Here is a 19,254-nt window from a genome sequence, read left to right as displayed (position 1 = left end):
GGTAACATAGCTGATTTGTTTGTTAGGTTTCTATGGTTTCTTCTACGGGCACATTCGTGTATAAATTCACTATGTCGAATGAGGCAAGCAAATGATGGTTTTGTATGTGCCAATCTTTAGTTTTGTCAATGAAATCATAGGAATTCCTTAGGCTGTGGATATTGTCAAGCACTATGTTATCCTTTAGGATTCTTTCTAGTCGTTAAGCGATATTGTATGTGGGTGCGTTTGTGTAGTCGACTAGTGGCCTGATGGAAACACCTGTTTTATGTACTTAAGGAAGCCCCCGTAGTATCGGGATGATGGGTTCATGATACGTAGATAGCGGATATCGTTGTCAGTGAATAACACTTTACTCTAATTTATCAGAGTTTTGATTTTTGTTTGATAATTTTTAGCAGAGTCTTTCTTTAGTTCAATAACTTCGTTGGCAGTGATAAACTTATCAACTCTAGCGATGTGATCTTTTTTGTACATTATAACGGTGGTATTACCCTTGTCTGCTTAGCAATGCATAGCATCGTGCTCAGACAATTTGTTTTTTATGTTTTTTACAACATTAATTTGGTGTTTTTGCGACATTGTTAGACTAGCAAAATTAGGGCTTTGTTTGTACTTTGCTTTTAATTTCCGTGATAAAAATAACCTGGCTTCATTCCTGCAGTCGTTTTCGAAGATTGATTTAATAGCTACTTCAGCGTTAATTAGTTCACTGAACATGCCTCAACTACTAGTCATTGGGAGGCTATGTTTGAGACCTTTGTCTAATGAAGACATTTCTTCAGTGTCAAATGAGATATCGGTATTGTTTATTGTACTAGGAAAGAAATCAAAATCAAACATAATGGCAGTTTCCTTGTTCTTTTGATCATTAACTAACGCCTGATTCGGCATGTCGAACTAGGCACTCCAGTTCAGCAAAATGGGCTGTATCAGCTAATTCTAGATACTTTTTCATGAGCAAAGTGTTTAGTAGAGACTTCTTAAAATACATATGTTTTATTTCATTTTTTATCCATATTTTCTCTGCCATATTCTTAGTTTTCTTTGCAGCGTAAGACTGATTTTTAATTTTTATCTGTGCGTATTTAGGGATGACATCTAGTTTTAAACAGTCTTTGTTAAATTTTATGTACTGTGTTGTGTTTGCCAACTTCATCTTAATGTTTTTGTACCATTTTCTTTAGTAATTTAGTTATTAAAATTGAAATGGCCACCACCTTGAAATCAACAGCTTTTCTTATTATTATTTTTTTACAAATATAGTTTATTGCTTGAAATCCTAAACAAAAAATACACCTTTAATAAAGATATAAATTTTAAATAAAAATGCAGATATCTTGCTAACAAGTGTTTTTAGAAAGAAATTTATTCATGATTTTTGTTTTATATCCATCCAAAAAATCCGTTCCTAAAAAAAGTTGTATGTTTTCCCCTTCCTTATAGCAGCCGGTCTGTTGACCATGGAAGCCATGTGCAGGCTTTTGAAGTGCTGCATGGCACAGGGTACTGACTCTCTGTGAGCCCGACTATCTTTGCGAGAGGCTTTCTGTCCGGGACGAGGTCATACAACGTAGGACACGTTATGGTGGGAGGCTTCACTTTCCAAGGGTCACCTTGGAATTGGGAAAGACAAGTTTCTATTATTTTGGACCAACGTTGTAAAACAGACTACCCGAGAGCCTAAAAACCGTTGCATGCAGCAATGTCTTAAAGATTAAAGTTTTAAAAATCTTAAAAGATATAAATGTGTAGATGTAGGTAGTTTAATGACAGTTTTGAAAAACAGATATATATCAGAGAAACACCTTACTATTAAAAACATTTTTATACAGAAAACACTAACAGATATTAAACCACTCAAATAACTGGAATATGAAAACACCACCTACTGTAGTTTAAAACTACCAAACCTTCATTTTGATAAACAATAAAACTGAATTAAATTTAAAGCCTGGATCTGGTACATTATCAACAACAACAATATTTTAATATCAACTTTAATTCTACACAAGAAGCACTAATATTTAATTCAAACTATAATTAACCAGCATCTGTACCCTTGTTTTGCTACAAGGAAATAAGACAATTATTGTTCTTTAAATCTGCTGTAAAAAATTGTTACATCCCGACTTTTGTTTTAGAAATAAAAATTTAACTCTGCCACAAGTGGTTAAAAACTATTATGTAACCTAGTACGAAATACTATATGAATTAATTTGTAAAAGATCCACTTAAATTGCATAATAAAGCAAATAATATTTATACATTAGTTTCATTATATTGGGAAAACAATGTCCATTTATCACTTATTTTAACATCTGTGTATTGTAAGACGTAATCAAAAAACTTGCATGAACGGTTATATAATCTTATTTATTTCCATAATCAATGACACGATTTCGAAAAAAGAATACAACTTCTCAAAACTGTATTTTTGTAGGAGTGAGCGAGTACTTGAATATTTTCAAGCAAATTCTGCAGTACTCGGTTCGACTCAAATTTTTTAGAAAATTAAAAGAGTCCAGCTTTATAATGAGTTTGCTGGAACCATTTATATCAGTCCAGTATGGCAGGATCGACACACAATCTTTATTCTAGTAACTTATTTTATAACTCTTACATTCTCCTGACCTTTAAACATAAATTAAGTTTTTTTAAACTGAGAACAGAAGTATACATTGCTTGGGCAAGACGTAAATGAAATAAAGAAGACGAATCCTAGATCTGATGAATAGATTATGAAAGCATATTTTTAAGGTTAGTATGTGGAGACAGACTTTTTTATCTGTGCGATATACAGGGTGCGGCAAAAAAACTGATCTATTTTATGCAGCGCACTGTTCAGCGACAGGTCGTCTGAGAGTGTTAGGGTTAGGCTCGTTGAAAAGCCTACACGATGCCATTACCAGAGCAACGTGCGTTTGTTATTGAGTCAAATTTAAAAAGTATTGATTCAGTCATTGCAACTCAGCGGCAGTTCCGTGCATTCTTGTAATTTGGGCAACATGGATTCCGTCAAGTAGGGACAATCATATGGTGGGTTACCAACTTTAGAACAACGGCTTCTGCATTCAAAAAGAAGCTTACAAGCCGTCCAAAGTAAATCATACACCAGACAACTAACATTCGAAAGAGTTTGTGCTGCTGTGGAAAACAGTCCTTGTAGCTCGTAGGCCCGCCCGAAAACAAGCATCTGCTTTGATCATGTCTGACCGCTCTGTTTCACTAATTTGAAGTTCAATCTTAATTCATATCCATATAGATTAATCTGTCTTAGCCATACAAATTATCATGACGGAACCTCTCCATGTCGACCTAATTTAAAGAATGTATGGGAATGTCGCTGAGTTGCAATGACTGAAACAATACTTTTTAAATTTGACTCGATAACAAACGCACGATGCTCTGGTGACCACAGATAATGGCATCGAGTATGCTTTCCAACGAGCCCAACTCCACCACTCTCATACAACCTGTCGCTGAACAGTGCGCTGCATAAAATAGATCGGTTTTTTCCACACCCTGTATTTTCCGTTTCCATTGTTTAACGACATTATTTCCAAAAATGAACCACACAGAAAGTCAATATGGACTGTTCACTTTCAAAACTAACAACAATAAAACCGAAACAAAAAATGCAGCCATTTTGTTTAACTAAACAATAGTCCTAGCTTACAGAGTTCTTTTTACAGCAACGGCAAATAAGTTAGTTGTGACGAACAGAAATCACGTTTCTTTGTTCATCTGTACTACAATATTGCAAAATTTCATTTTTGAATAAAGATGGTAAACAGGATAGGGTACAAGAGTATAATCAGGAATCACTGATTGTAAACATAACACTATAGTCAGTGTATGTATATTTAATAATGTAGTTTACTGGTTAAAGATTAATAATTACAACAAAAAATTTAATTTAATATATGCTATAGAAGTTTCAGGACATAATAAAATGACAAATACATTGATTAAGTATGGCCAAACTGTAGAGTCTGTGGGTATTTGCAAGCTTTATTCTACATGACATAACCCTCGGCTGTGACGTTAACTTTGCTTGGGATAAGTAATTCTTATGACCTTATACAAACGTGAGTAAATGCCTGGTTTTTTGTTTGTCTGTCTATAATTATAAAAATGACATATTGATAGACAGACGGAAACCAGGGAATTTAGACCCATGTTTTTGTGATGTTTTCTTTTATTGCCTCAACCTAAAATAGACAATAGACAAACATTTTTATTTGTTATTTCTTTAAGAAATATATTGGCTTTGATATAAAGAAATGTACATTAACGCCAAAATCTCGTAAGTTTTTCCAGGGAGTTTGTATACATCCTATATAGTTATATAAATTATATACAGAGAGGTGCAAAAGTAGGTATACAGTACAAACAGGCAAACAGTTTGAACACACAAGGAAGTGAGTGTTTTTGTCAAGTACAGCATGTTTAAGAGTTAATTTAGGTGTCTTAATACTCTTCAGATTAATTTGAAAATGTTTGCTTTTTATATGAGTAAATATATATGAGTAAATATATTTTTCTATAAAATGTTTCATTAGTGTATACCTACTTTTGCACCCCTCTGTATAATCCTACAAATGATATCGCCTGGTCTACATTAAGTTTGGACTGCGTCTGTTTCAGAATCACTTGCCTAACATTAAAGTCCACGCTTACTTTGCACCTGTAACTCCTCCACCTTCGACCGGAGGTTCTCGACAACGCTACTGCCGCTGTTGTGTCATTTTGTGAGACGCCCATCAGCTCATTCACTCCTATATGTGATAAATTTAAATAGAGATTGTTATGAGATATACTAACCTAATTTATTGTTTAATATTTAGAGTTTAACTGTGTAAATTGACACACTTTTAAGGATCTTGTTGTACGTGATGTTATTGTCAACATCTGTGTGCCAGAAGTTAGGAATCGGGAAAACCAAAATATAACAATGTTATCTACTAAAGGTCTGTGGTCCATTTTAAATGGGTATGGTATGGTTTTCTCCTTTGTAGGGTCATCATTGCAGTGCATCTATTTTATTTGTACAAATTTAGTATAGTTTAGCGGATAATATTTGGATAAAATAATAAGTTAAAAGTCTCAAGGCTACTGGTTAAACGATTAACGAGAGAAAAGTCAAAAGTAAAATCTGTGATTCCCTTTGCCCCTTATTGTGTATTTATTAACTTACTTTAGGGAGTTTACATCACAGTACTTTGAGCAAGTCTATAAAAATATATTTATTCATGATATTACAATGGCTTGGCTTCGCTAAGTTTTCATAAAGTTGTCGGCAAGGTCAGATTAATTCTCACGAAAACTACAAAAAAATTTAGGCCTACATATTTAGTGAACTTCTTGCATAGGAAATAAGCTTTTACCGTAGGTTTGACATATACCCAAAGCAGATTTACTTTTCGTTTTGATGTCCTTAGAGGCCGAAAACACCATCCGTTCAAATTCATATGTATATACTAAATAAAAAAAAAAAAACTATCTCATACTATCTGAATTTTTAGGAGGGAATATTTAAGGTCCGTGAAGTTAGCCCCCCCCCATAAAAGCACTAACAATTAAACTAGTATTAATGGTTAGTGCTTCGTTAGTGCTGGTTAGTGCTTCAACTCCCATCGTTAGTGCTCTTACGGTTCAGGAGCTATAACCGAAAAACTGTGGGGGGGGCCAACTTCACGGAAGTTGGCCCCCCCCACAGTTTTTCGGTGATTTAGACTGAATAGGTTTTTAGAGATATATAACGGTTTTATAGACTGATTACCAAATGCATCAGTCTAAAACATCAATCTTACTAGTTAAGTATCAAGTAACAATCTTTTAGACTTGTGTTATTTTTAGAATGATTTTGCAGTGACACTTGTTTAGGCTATGTTTACAGTAGTAAAACATGTCTCACACTACTTACACTTAACAAAACTTCTCATTATTTGCAATGTCAAAACAAAAAATTATAAAACAATTAAATCAATATTTACAAGCAAAGAACTAATTAAATAAGAACGCCTTCACAAAGGAAACGCAACATCAACACTCTCCTGTATTGCGGGTATTGCATTGGCTTTCTGCAGGCGTTTTTCGTATATGGATACTGAATCCATCATGAATTGAATTGTTTTTTGATCACCACTGAATCAAATCGTGATTCGATGCATTTTGGATGCATCGCACACTTTTGTTCTTTGTTGTTCTTACTATTGACAGTGAAGGAGCAAAATGTACTAATGATCGATAATTTGGAGCTTTCGAACTGAATTGACATATTAACCAGCCAATAAGTTCTTGGCATTGTTGCGTACTAATGACATGCGAGGCTCGCACTGAAGCTGATAACTACATCTTAGCTGTGAGCAATGCCGTAGCACTAAGAGAGTTAAGATCCTTTACCTCCATAAAACAGCCTTATCCACTGATAGAACATACCAATGTTGTACAAAGTACAGTTAAAATATTTGTACCGTACTGATGTACCCTCGAAGGTCGTTGACATGTTGGAGATGCACTATCCAGCACCCCAGGTTACTTATGCTGTAGTGCCTTTAAATAAAATGCCTTGATCTAAATGGCGTAAAACATAGCCAACCCCTTTCTCTTGGTCCTTTGTAGTTTATTAAATGTGTCAAAAATTGTTGGAACTGCATTTTTCTGATTTTAAGTTATGATATTATTTTCAAAGAAAAATAGGCCTATTTGAGTTTTATTATTGTGAAATATGTTCAGACATGTACCAACAGATTGATAATTATTTTCTTACAGTTAAAATTATTGTGCTAATGTGGTAAAGTTATTGCTGATGTGATATGATCCACTCAGCTCTATCAGTTAGTTGAAAGGTATAACTTTACTTAGAACAGAAATAAACATGTGATATTTTAGTTTCTATTCCACATTAGTACATAATTTTCCCGACTTCCTCATACTCTGGTAATGAATAATGTCCAAAACACAGTAATTAAACTGAAAATTTGTTATTGAGTGGCATAAAAATATAAAAGGATAAATACTTAGAAACAATATATAAAATTAAGAACAAGATTGGGCAATACAAAAAGACTAATGGATAATACTTTAAATTATAATGGTTAGTGCTTTGTTTGAAGCCTTCCTAAAACACAAATTCTACAGCAAAGTCCTTGATGACGGTTCAAATGTTAGAATGACACTTTGCCTCTTCAGGGTTATTCAAAATTATGATCCTTATTTTGTGTATAAATCTAGTTTTTATTTATTGTACAAACAAATTGAATGTTTCTGTTCTAGACATTTCATTACAGGTCCTCAGTGACTCATATTGTTTGAATCTGTTACTTTTGCCATTGATGTTCTGTTGCTGGACCTGAGGTATGATGGTATTCTTAATTATTTCCACAATCTGCTGTCATATAATCCAACACTAATAAATCTCTGTCTTCAAATCCATCCTTCTCAAAACACTTGAAACAATATATACGCGAAATTTGCATGTTTTTTTATGAAGGACTATAACATTGATTGATTTATGTGAGATATGACTCAGATTGTTTCTGTGTTTTTGTCCCTGACATTGCTTCAAGATTTTTTAAAGTTTATGCAATAAAATACTTATGCAATTTGAAACAATCCTAAGACATATTAATCCAGCAATAGTTTTTATTATAATCAAAAGCATAACTTTTTATTTAGAAATTTATTTTAAATAATTTTGAAAAAAGTTGGTAGGTTAAACTTTACTAGGTTTTGATGAATTTCCAGAAAAAAGAATACAACCGTTTTAATATGAAGAAAATGTTGAAAAAGACTTGTACTATAAAAATTTATATTCAAACATACTGTATTTGTTTTTATATTTTCATGCCAACGTTAATACCAAACTATAGAACATTACACTGAACCTTTCAAAATGCTTTTATGGTTTGGTCTAATGGCATCAACTTCTGTGGACTTAATAAATCTAGCTTATAGATTAATCAGTTAATTAAGTTTATAACATTTTTACGGCATATATAAAAATAAATATTGGGACATAATATATATAAATGTATGTGTGTATGAGAGTGTGAGTGAGTGTATGTGTATTGTAGTTGTTGTGTTTTCTATGAAATGATAATCAATTTATCATTTGTTGGATTTATTGAGAACATTTACCATGTTTTATCTTTTTATCTTTCTAATATAAAACAGTATGTACATACGTACTAATTACTATCAGCAATTCGTTTTAAGTCCTTTTTGAAACTATTTTTGTAACTTTTACTGATTACTGCACATAATAAACATGTTGTTATTTTCTTTGAGTCTGCGATATAATTTGCATATTATTCTGTTTTGATTTATTATTAAATATATTTTTTAAGGCAAACCAATAATTTCTGATTATTTCAATGTCACTTAACAATTTAGCACATTCTCTGCTTGGTGATGTATTGTGCACGAGACACTAAAATGCAAAGCAAATCGAGAACCGGTTAGATAAATTATCAATAAAGGATCAAATAACAATATATTATTGTTTGTGATGTGTTGATACCAAAACTTATCAATTCTATGTATTGATACCATTTTCTAATTTTACAATATTTTGCTGTATGGATTGGTTATACTACTCCAACCACTGTCTTTAGGTCCTTCCATAAAGTAATTTTGAAGTAATTGGGTGTTTTTCAAGTAAAAAACAAATTAATGCAGCAATAAAAAATTCCAACTAGCCAATTTAAATTCAAGCCCTTCCAACACTTTAAATAAATACCATAAAAAGTAAATGAAGATGTTACACAAAAAAAATCAAAAGAAAATGTTATTATAACTAGAGGGTGTGCCAGTCTGAGATTTTGATCAAGCCAAACTCAAGATAATTCTTTGTTTGAAGTTCATTGTTGGTGATGGTGAGTTAATGTTGTTCAAAGGTTTATAGCGGTCATTTTCCATCACGATGGTAAAAAACAATACACAACGTTTCGGGATCTGGAATCTGATCCCGTCCTCAGGTAAAAAAAAAGAACTTAACTAACACATTACAACTAGTAGTGTAGTGTATTCAAACTTAGGTTGGACGTTTGTGTATTGTTTGTTGTAATGTGTTAGTTCAGTTTTTTTTTCACCTGAGGACAGGATCAGATTCCAGATCCCGAAACGTTGTGTATTGTTTTTTACCATCTTGATGGAAAATTTCTGCAATAAACCTCAAGGTAATATCGTGATCTTCTACCGCGGTTGTGTAGACATTATCATCATCTCCCACGATCGCGGAAAAATCATTAACTTACCCTGCAGCCATTTTGACATCATATTGCCTCCCATGATTGCGGCAAAATTTTGATTATATCCTGCGACCAAGTGGACACTATCATCGTCTCACGTTGTCATGCGCAATTGCGGCAAAAGCGGTAATTTTTTGATTTTGCAATTTTTGCTGACGTGTTGGGTATCAGTATCGGCATCGACTTTAGACGATCGATATCAATGCCCAAGGTAATACTTGGACTCATCCCTAGTTATTGTTTATTCCCTAGCAAGTTGTTCACTTGCAAGAACGCCTTGTTGATGACTGAAAGTAGCCTATATAAGGGCTTAAGAACTAATTTATTAAGTTTTATTTACATCTGTTACAATCAAAAGTTAATTTATTTACTATTACATATTTTGACGATCAACGTTATTTTCTGTTGAAGTATATAAATTAAAAAATGTGGTTTTCATGTCCAACATAATGATTTTTATTTATTTATCTTCCCGCGATCCCATTTCCCATTTTAACCTATGATCTAGTGTGATAAAGTATTACAGTTCCTTTGTACAATAGGACCTCGATATCTCGAATATGAGGGTGATATGAAAAAAATTCGAGTTATTGAGTCTTTCAAGTAAATGAGGTTTGAGTTATGAATGTGATATACCAAAAATTCAAGATATCAAGGTGTTGGATTCTGACAATTATGTTACGTCACGACCTTTATAACTCGACTTAACACGAAAAACGTTATAAATTGAGCTCAAGCTATTTATATGTACTGAAGGATAACTTTGGAAGCAAAATAAAACCATTTGCATAATAATCGGTTGAGTAAATCCGAACGACAACCCTAAAAAAATTGCTTTAAATTGTTTAATTGGCTATTTTGACTTAGAATTATATGCATTTACCAGGAAAAAAAGTCTAAAGAAATCGGAGTCTTGGAAGTCCAAAATTCAAGATGGCGTCCAAGATTTTGGTCAAATACTTATACTGTTCTTTCTAACCAATTGTTTTTAAATTTATGAGTATGTTTTGCTTGAACAATCCATTAATAGGTCTTAAAATAAAGATCGCAAGCTAAAATTCAACATACATATTTTATTTACTTAATATATATATATATATGTAAATTCTTTAATTCTTTTTAAATATTAATACTCATAAGGTTAACATGGAAATTTCCAGAGCTACTGGGACGGAGCCCGAAAGGATTTTTTAGATCTTATCTTATCTTATCTAACAGGGGCAGGTCAAGACCTTGAAGCACTTCATCCGAAATCAAATTATTGCGCACCCCAGACAATTGTTTTCTTGTTGACCTTACAAATTAAGGTGTCCAATAAATGCCTGTAGCTTCCCGATAAGTTCATCCTCAGGAAGATATCTTCCTCTAGCCAGATTACCAAGAGTTGTCATTCTAGCATCAGAGAGCTCGTTACAGTCAAAGAGTAAGTGATCGGCTGTCTCTTCTGACCTATCACAGTGCCTACAGATCGGTTCACTTTCAAATAAGCCCATCCGTTGTAAATGTTTCCTGAATCGCCCATGACCAGTTATCAGTTCTACAGTTGATTTAATTCTTCGTCTATCTAGTCTCAAAAGGTCGGAGGCAACCTTTTTAGAAGGCCTAAACAGAATAAGCTTACTGACCCTAAGAAGGGGAGTATCAACCCAGCATTTACGATGCTTTTCTTTGGCCCATGACACAATCGAAGAGCATGCACTGTTTCAAGAAATGCCACAAAAGGGTTGTGGGCCTATCATGGTTGTCGCAGAGGCAGTATTTGCCAAATCTGTCTGCAGCTTCATTACCTTTTATGCCTGAGTGTCCTGGCACCCAGCAGAGCGTAAGATCATTACTCCTACCCAACTCAGACACAGAAGTAAGGCAGTCCCACACGAGCCTAGAGTTGAATTCGTAAGAGTGTAGTGCTTTTAAGGTTGCTTGACTATCAGTATAGATATTGATTGTTTTGTCTCTGATCTCTTTATTAAGATGTTCTCGAGCACAAACCAAGATGGCAGTGACCTCCGCTTGAAAAACAGTTGGGTACACTCCCATAGGAAGATAAATGCCAGTGCCTTCGTTTGTCCAGTGCACACCTGCTCCAGTGCCCCCATCTTTGATCTTAGAACCATCAGTATAGCATTCTAAATCACCTGCTATACTGGGATAGGCCCTTTCCCACCAGACCAATCTTCCCTGTCTGGTATTAGTACTTTGAAAGGCTTTCCAAAGGAGTATTTTTTGGACATATGATCTGAAGGTAGGTCCAACTCATCATTGTGTACCACCTGAACAATTTTAGAGTGCCCTTTATTATTTCTTGTGGTCACCCATAAGGTTTCGCATCTAAGGCGTAGGGCTGTTTTTCTTGCTACCACCTTGATGAAAATATCGATAGGTAACATGTCAAGCAGACAATCTAGAGCTGCTCCAGGGCAGCTGCTTACTGCCCCAGTTATCATTATAAGAGCGAGCCTTTGAACTCCTGCTAAAGCTTTGGCAGCTGCAGTAGATTCCATCTTTGGCCACCACACAAGCGAACCATATGTAAGGGCGGGTCGGACAACAGATACATACAGCCAGTGCAAAAGTCTGGGCTGTAACCCCCATGTTCCACCTACCATCCGCCTGCATGCCATAAGGGACCATTTGCCACGTTCAATAACTTTTTGAAGATGTGGTCCCCAGTGAAGTGATCTGTCCAAAATTACACCTAGATACTTCACCTGATTCTGCAGCTCTATTCCAGTACCCTGCAGTCTTAGTGGGCCAATCCCATCCAGTTTCCTCCTTCTTGTGAAGGGTACCATTACAACTTTCCTGGGATTAATAGAGAGCCCAACTTCTTGACACCAACAATCTACCACCCTTAAAGCTCTATTCATAAGGTCAGTTATGGTTCCGTGGAATTTTCCAACCACAAGGATTGCAACATCATCAGCATAACCTAAGGCGAAAACCCCACTTTCATTGAGGGTCCTTATAAGGTCATCTGCTACCAAATTCCAGAGGAGAGGAGAAAGAACCCCACCTTGGGGGCAACCTCGAGTAGTTCTTGCCTCGATCGTGTCATTGTGGAGTGAGAGCCTGACCTTCCTACTAGGCTCTCACTCCACAATGACACGATCGAGGCAAGAACTACTCGAGGTTGCCCCCAAGGTGGGGTTCTTTTTTTTAGATAAGAATGGGCTTGTATGTTAATCAGGAATCTGAGCTATCATAATGCAAAATTTCAGCCCAATCCGACCAGTAGTTAATGCGTGATTGAACTTCAAACAAACAAACACAGAAACTTTTACATTTAAAATATTATTATGATAGTAACACTTTCTTGTGGTAAATAGTAGATCATTATAAAAACAATAATTCATCATTCTCATCAAGTTCTACACTCTATTATGATCACTTTACTAATTGTCACATTGTTCCCCGAGCTAATAAAGTCCACAAGCTGTAGTACAAGAACCCATACTTCAGGGGTGCCCACAAGGGGGGGCTGTGACGCAGACTGCGTCATTGAAATTCTTGGGGGGGGGTTACAAAATTTCAAATGGGGGGGGGGGTGGCTAAAGTTAATTGCAACTGTGTTTAACGTGACGACAATCAATATGAAGTCACCAGATATAAAGTCGATTAATTAATGACAATAGTTATATTATTGAATTCAATTAGTTAAAATATGATTTTAGGATAGTTTAGGATTCGTTGAGGAAGTTATTATTCAAGATTAGCAAGACGTGAGATTTATATAAGAGGGAGGGCACGGAATGGCTCAGCTGCTGTGTAGATAAAAGATAACGCTTGATACAGACACGTCCAGCTACACCGCGAGTTAGCACAAAACGCTTTGTTGACATAAAACTTGTTAAAATACAATGAAGTAGCATAGGCTACAATACTTTACACTATTGTGTAGATACTCGATTACCTGAGTGAATAGGGAGGGGGGTATTGAAAAATACGGTTAATCCATTATAGTATAAATAAACATAACTTATTACAAACCCATTAAAACGCTGTAAACAGCCATTAACATCATGATTTGCATTTTTATAAACGAAATTCAATATTGCACAATCATTATTATTGTGCAATAACATTATTATTGTACATTTCAAATCATTTATCTTGGTTCAGTTGCACAAACGGAAACTTTAAATTATGGCTAACTCAAACTCAACTAATAACTAGCCAAACACTGCATTGCTATAAATAACGTAAATATTAAAGGACCCTTTAGAAAGTGTTATAAGCTACTACTCATGATAGACAGATAGGCTTCCGGTAGGTGCTGTATCACAGCATAGGAATTGATAGATAAGTAACAAAAAAAGTGTAAAATTATATTTAGAGATAATAAAAACACTCTTAAAAAAGAATGTGACGAGAACAATCTTGTATTCTTTTTCTTTGTTCTTAGGTTCTTTATTCCCCAGCTGTTGTATCTGAAATCTGTTGTAACATAGCGCACAGCAGACAGAAGTGTAAAACGGAGCAGATTGTTGGCGCAAGCGTTGTTTCCATTTCATTTTCACCAAAGGAGCTATGATGTTTCCAAAGGGAGGGAGAGGTGGTCGTTATATCAAGAGAAAGACGCTGACAATTCGTTAAGCAGAGGTTACGAATGCTATACAGATATTCTGGCAATACTGTAAAAAATTCCTTAAATTGAGGTGACTTAAAAAACTCTAATTTTGTTTATATAGAAAGATAAGTTTCCCAGTCCTGTACAACACCGATTCACGGCCTTTTCCCGGTAATCAAAATTAAAGTACAACTTGATACACACAGAATCTCCGGTTCCCGACCTGGATGATGGCTAGTTATTTAATTTAATTTACAGTTACATATACATATTAGTACCCGTGATAAATCAAACCCGTTATGTAAGCCAAAGCCACACGGTTATTAATCTCACTGGGTTTTGGATTTGCTTACAAACGTGATCGGAAATGGTTACAAACGTGATCGGAAATGGTTAGGGCCTACACAGTATTCCTATAAAACATTTATGTAAAGATATCAGTGACAGCTAGAAAAATGAATCTTTATCAAAACAGCTGTTCGTAATTTAATATATGACGTGTTCTTAACAGATTATTAGTATTTCATAAATGACGTATGTAGTAAACATGGAGAAAAAAACTAGAAAAATCACAAAAAATTGGGTTTTTGATCGTCCGTTATTTTATTTCCAAAATAGTGAGGCCATATTTGATTGGCTAAGGACACTCTCGCCAATCCTGTGAATACAATTAAACCATTAGAATTATAATCGGTACTCTAGTTTTCTTTAGAGTAGGCTGCGTAAAATGCCTTCTGGGCCGTGACAGACGGACATAAATTTAGATAAGACATGTTTCAATTTCTTCAATGTATAAAACGTAAAAATAACCCAAAATATGTATAATTCTGAGCAATGTACAGACAAAACCATAACTTTATTTATATAGATTAACTGGGTTTGAATTTTCAATATCTAAAAAAAATGTTTAAAACTTCTTTTAGTTTTACAAATAGTGCTGGGCGGGGGAATAATGTTTCTCATTTGTTGTGTTCCTCATTTATGGTGGGGGGGGGGGGCTGTTGCTTAATTGGGGGGGGGCGTCATGAGTCTAGGGGGGGATGGGCACCCCTGCATACTTTTTGCAGGAGCATTGACAATTCTTGCAGCCAGTACAGCAGTTGCAGTGAACAGTTCTTAAAAGAATCTCTGGAGCGGCACGAGATATGGAGTAAAACATCCCTATATCAAAGTATCCTCAACATTTTCCTTTCCCATCCATACAAGAATTAGATAATAGGATCGGTGGCAATGCATCTTTGCAGCAGATCCAGTAGGGGGAAGTATGTTAGGTTTCACAAATGACGTGGCATTCACTAATTTTTTCCAATGCTATGAAATCGAGAGGTTGTATCATACCCTGTTATGGCATGTATGAACAGTAGCTGGGAATACAACTCATCTCCAAGCGTCTCTTTTAGTTTCAAAATGTCAAAAACTTTAATTTTCCCATTTACCCTATTTTCTGTTGGATCTGTAGTACAATGATTTTCTGTAGAGCTTCAGCAGGATAAGTAGTTCTGTATCTTCTCCTATCACTGTCGTTGTTTCTGATTCACATTTTAAATGAATATAACACAAATGGTTTGATACAGAACTTTTAATACATCATGTTTCTGAATACTCCAAAGCACCCAATTACAAAAAAGAACCTTGTTGGCTACATAGCTGTTAGAAAAATCGGTCAGTCAAAAGATAAAAATTAGGTGCGAAAAATGACTTCTGGCAGATGGCGTCCTTCCTCGTGGATGCACTCTAAAAGTCTTTCTTCGAAATTCTCGAACACGTTCGCCACAGTTTCTTCTTGGATTGCCGTTATTTCTTAACGGATTGCCTCTTTTAAATCAACTAAGTTTTGAGGCTTGTGTTCGTAGACTTAAGCCTATAAGCAACCCCAAGGAAAAAAGTCACATGCTGAGAGGTCAGGAGACCTAGCGGGCCAGTGAACGTCTCCGAATCGCGAGATGACTTGGTGAGGGAACATCCGCTTCAAAACACTCATAGAGTCATTGGCTGTGTGGGCTGTTGCCCCATCCTGTTGGAACCAAATGTGTTGACGGTTTACACGTAATCCCGCAGCCTTGGCTTCAAAAAGTTACGAAGCATGTTCACGTAACGTTCAGAGTTCACTGTCACTGTAGCGTCGTTCTCCTCAAAAAAGTATGGTCCAATAATCCCCAATTTCGAAATCCCGCACCAAACAGTCACCTTAGCACTGTGGAGAGGCCTTTGGTGTTGTTCCCTGGGATTTTCAGCTGCCCAATACCTACAGTTTTGTTTATTGATGTATCCGTCCAAGTGGAAGTGGGCCTCATCTGACATTATGAGCACAACATCATCACTAGAATACAAAATGTCCAACATTGTTTCACAAAAACGTTTGCGTTTCACAAAGTCTTATTTGTAGAGCTTTTGGGTAATCATAATTTTGTAAGGGTGAAACTTCAACTCACTGTGTAGAATGTGTTGCAGCGAGCGACGGCTGAGGCCCAAAGCTTGAGCACAACGCCTGGTGGAACGATGAGGACTTTCAAACACTGAAGCTCTCACAGTATCGATATTTTGAGGAGACTTACCGCTCATAACGGAACCCGTTGTCCTAAATGCTTTCACCCAGCGAGATATTGATCTGCGATCTGGTATCAGCCCATCACGCGCGACACCAAAATGTTGTCGAAACAGCCGCTGTACTGTTATGAAAGATTCATTGTTTTTAAAAAACTGTTCCACGGCATAAACGCGGTGCGCTACCGTCCACTGCGCCATCTCTGGGCAAACTGGCTTTAATGGCCGACTTGCAGACAGCCGGTAGCGGCTTCCTCCCCTCCCCCACGAATGGTACTACGCAGATCAAATCCTTTTCGCGCCACCCGGTATATATATATATCTTATATATCTATATAATATATATATATAGATAAATAACTATATACACTTATATATCTTATATAAATGTATTATATATCTTATATTATCTCTTTATCTTTGTCTTTATTGTTTATTTTTTCCAGCAGAGCATCTCAAAATTTTTTGGTATTTTTACATTGAAAAAAACTCTTTAAATGAATAGTAACTCTTTTGCAGCAGATGATTCACTAGTTTTATGAAATTATTTTGGTTTTTTTACTTTTCAATTTGGTAGGAAAAAGATTAAAAATTTTGATTCCATAAAGGTTTCCTTTTTCTCATTGAAACAGATTATGTTTTAATAAATTTATATCATTTTTATTTCTAGTGTCATATGAATAGACATTTTTTCTAATTTCCAAATTTTGTTGTTGATTTTTAACACACATAACACATTCTAGTATATATTGATCATAGACAGTCAAAATATGTAGATTTGAAAATTTATCTTTCACAGTTATTATTTGTCTAAGTGTATCATGATTCTTATGGCATTTTTGGAGTTTCAGAACTGTATCTACATTTTTTTTGCGTTTTTCCTTAGATTGCCAGACCATAAGACAAAATATTTTGATTTTAGAATGTCCAGGTTACATTAGTGACACACCCCTCAAAACATATAACCCTGAAGAAAGTTTTTGTGTTATGATTTGTAAATATTTAAGATTTGTGTCTAGGTAAAGCCCTAAAAATTTAGTATGCCTAAGATCTATTTTTATGGGGTAAAAATGGGGTTTTCCATTTTTTCACCGTAATATTTTGCAATTTATTTCCAAACCATTTTGTAGAGCTCATAAAAACAATTTGCATAGATTTTAGTTAGCCTTTATAGATATATGAAATCTGTTTTAATTAACTTCATTATATGACAATGCCCATTTCATGTACATGATCAACGGCAAATAAATCATTTCATTTCATTTCATTTCAAATAATATAGTATATAGAAGCGTTGCATGCCTTATGGTTACGGAGAAAATTAAAAAAGTATAAATTTTAAATGACAATGTTATTCTGATGAAGAATTAAGTGTTATAGCCTGCTTGTCTATGGACATATTTTAGTGAAATTTTGAAAATTTGTTTACTTCATACTAAGCTATTAATATTTCAATAAAAAAACACACATTGTCTTCCTTGTAGCAACAAACCTAAGTACACATTGTAATTAATTATATTTAAATAGGAAATAAATCTGACTATTTTAAGGGAATAATTTTGTGCAATTCCACCCAAGTACGCTAGTCTGCAGGTTTTCTGCGGCGGGGGTATTTCTAGATAATACAGTTTCACAGGTTTGTACCAAATTCGGTCTTAATTGGAGGTTCAGAAGAGATTTTACGGAAAAAATATTAAGGTTTAATATTTTTCAAATTTCTGGACGCCATATTGAAAAAAAACCCGGTTTTCGAGACTCTGATTTTATTAGACTTTTAGTGTATATTTCACATACTTATCAGAAATGTAAACCATCAAAAAACCTTTTAGAGAATTTTTTTTAAAGGTTGAGGGGTTTTATTTCAAATCTTGACTAGACTAATCTATTTACATGCTTGGCTATGGCTATAAAAAATTAAACATTTACATTATCAAGATGAATCAAATGGGTTCCTTGTTTTACTTCTGTCTGAATTTAATGAAACGTTTCAAAGTGCTTTGAATTAGCTCAATCCAGTAATGTGAAAAGTATTTTATCAATATCATTTGTGAGGATTAAGCAAGTTTAATTTCTTCCCTTGTAAAATCTCGATTTATGGATAAACAATTATTTAGGTGAGGCAAAGTAAAAGGATATTACAACATTACATTATTACATTATTATTATTTGGTTTATGTGTAAAACATACCTAACTGGTGATAGATTATGAATTCTGGCCTGAAGGTATGTAATCTTCACATTTAGAATACCTATACAATGTCATAGCCATTCTGTTGTAGCGGAAAAAATATGTCAGAAAAGAGAAAATATATTGTCCCTTTTGAGTTTTTATTTTTGAAACTCACCAATCATAACTCAAAACCAAAATTTTTCATATACTTACAGGTTTTGAGATTTTAGTTTAATTTTTAACTCTTCGCTAATTTTTGTGAACACTAAGAATAACTATATAGTTTTTTTTTTTTTTTTTTTTTTTTTTTTTTTTTTGTAACTAAGGTACTTGTTTATTTTTCACAGAAAGATAATTATTGTGAATTAGCAAAGTGGATTGGTTGCTGATTTGTTGTGAGAACAGGACTGGAGGGATAAGGACGACACAAACACTGACTGATAGAAGTAATAAGTTTTAGACTTGATTCAACTTTTTTTATGAGCTACAGTCAAGCCATATTAGGCTTTTTCAGCATGGTGTTCAATAGCTCTTGTAACAATGTATTTGATTTGTTTCAAATAAATAATGTCATCCATTTGACAACAGTCTATTACAGTTAGCAAATATAACTGTGTTACTTCAGTGTTGTAACAAAAAAAGTGAGTTAAACTTGAAACCACAGTACAGTATATTGAAAATTCAGTAGATCTAAAGGGAAATTTTACCCAAAAAAG

At 34.5% G+C, this 19,254-nt stretch overlaps 1 protein-coding gene across 3 annotated transcripts in view; it reads left to right on the top strand.

Moving 5' to 3' along the window:
• LOC128997753 (F-box/LRR-repeat protein 20-like) overlaps positions 1-6,906 on the top strand; it is an 87,592-nt gene extending 80,686 nt beyond the window's left edge. For all 3 annotated transcript variants that reach the window (XM_054423410.1, XM_054423412.1, XM_054423411.1), the window contains exon 10: positions 4,651-6,906. In XM_054423410.1, coding sequence (XP_054279385.1) covers positions 4,651-4,758 — 108 coding nt within the window. In that variant the 3' untranslated portion in view covers positions 4,759-6,906. The remainder of the gene's footprint in view (positions 1-4,650) is intronic.
• The last annotated feature ends 12,348 nt before the right edge of the window (positions 6,907-19,254 follow it).

This window comes from Macrosteles quadrilineatus, unplaced genomic scaffold, assembly GCF_028750875.1.
Source record: "Macrosteles quadrilineatus isolate MER2022 unplaced genomic scaffold, UCM_ALF_1.0 Scaffold_7__1_contigs__length_78375512, whole genome shotgun sequence".
In the NCBI taxonomy this organism is placed as follows: domain Eukaryota; kingdom Metazoa; phylum Arthropoda; class Insecta; order Hemiptera; family Cicadellidae; genus Macrosteles; species Macrosteles quadrilineatus.
Note: the sequence above shows the minus strand (reverse complement) of the source record. Positions and strands in the feature narration are given on the sequence as shown.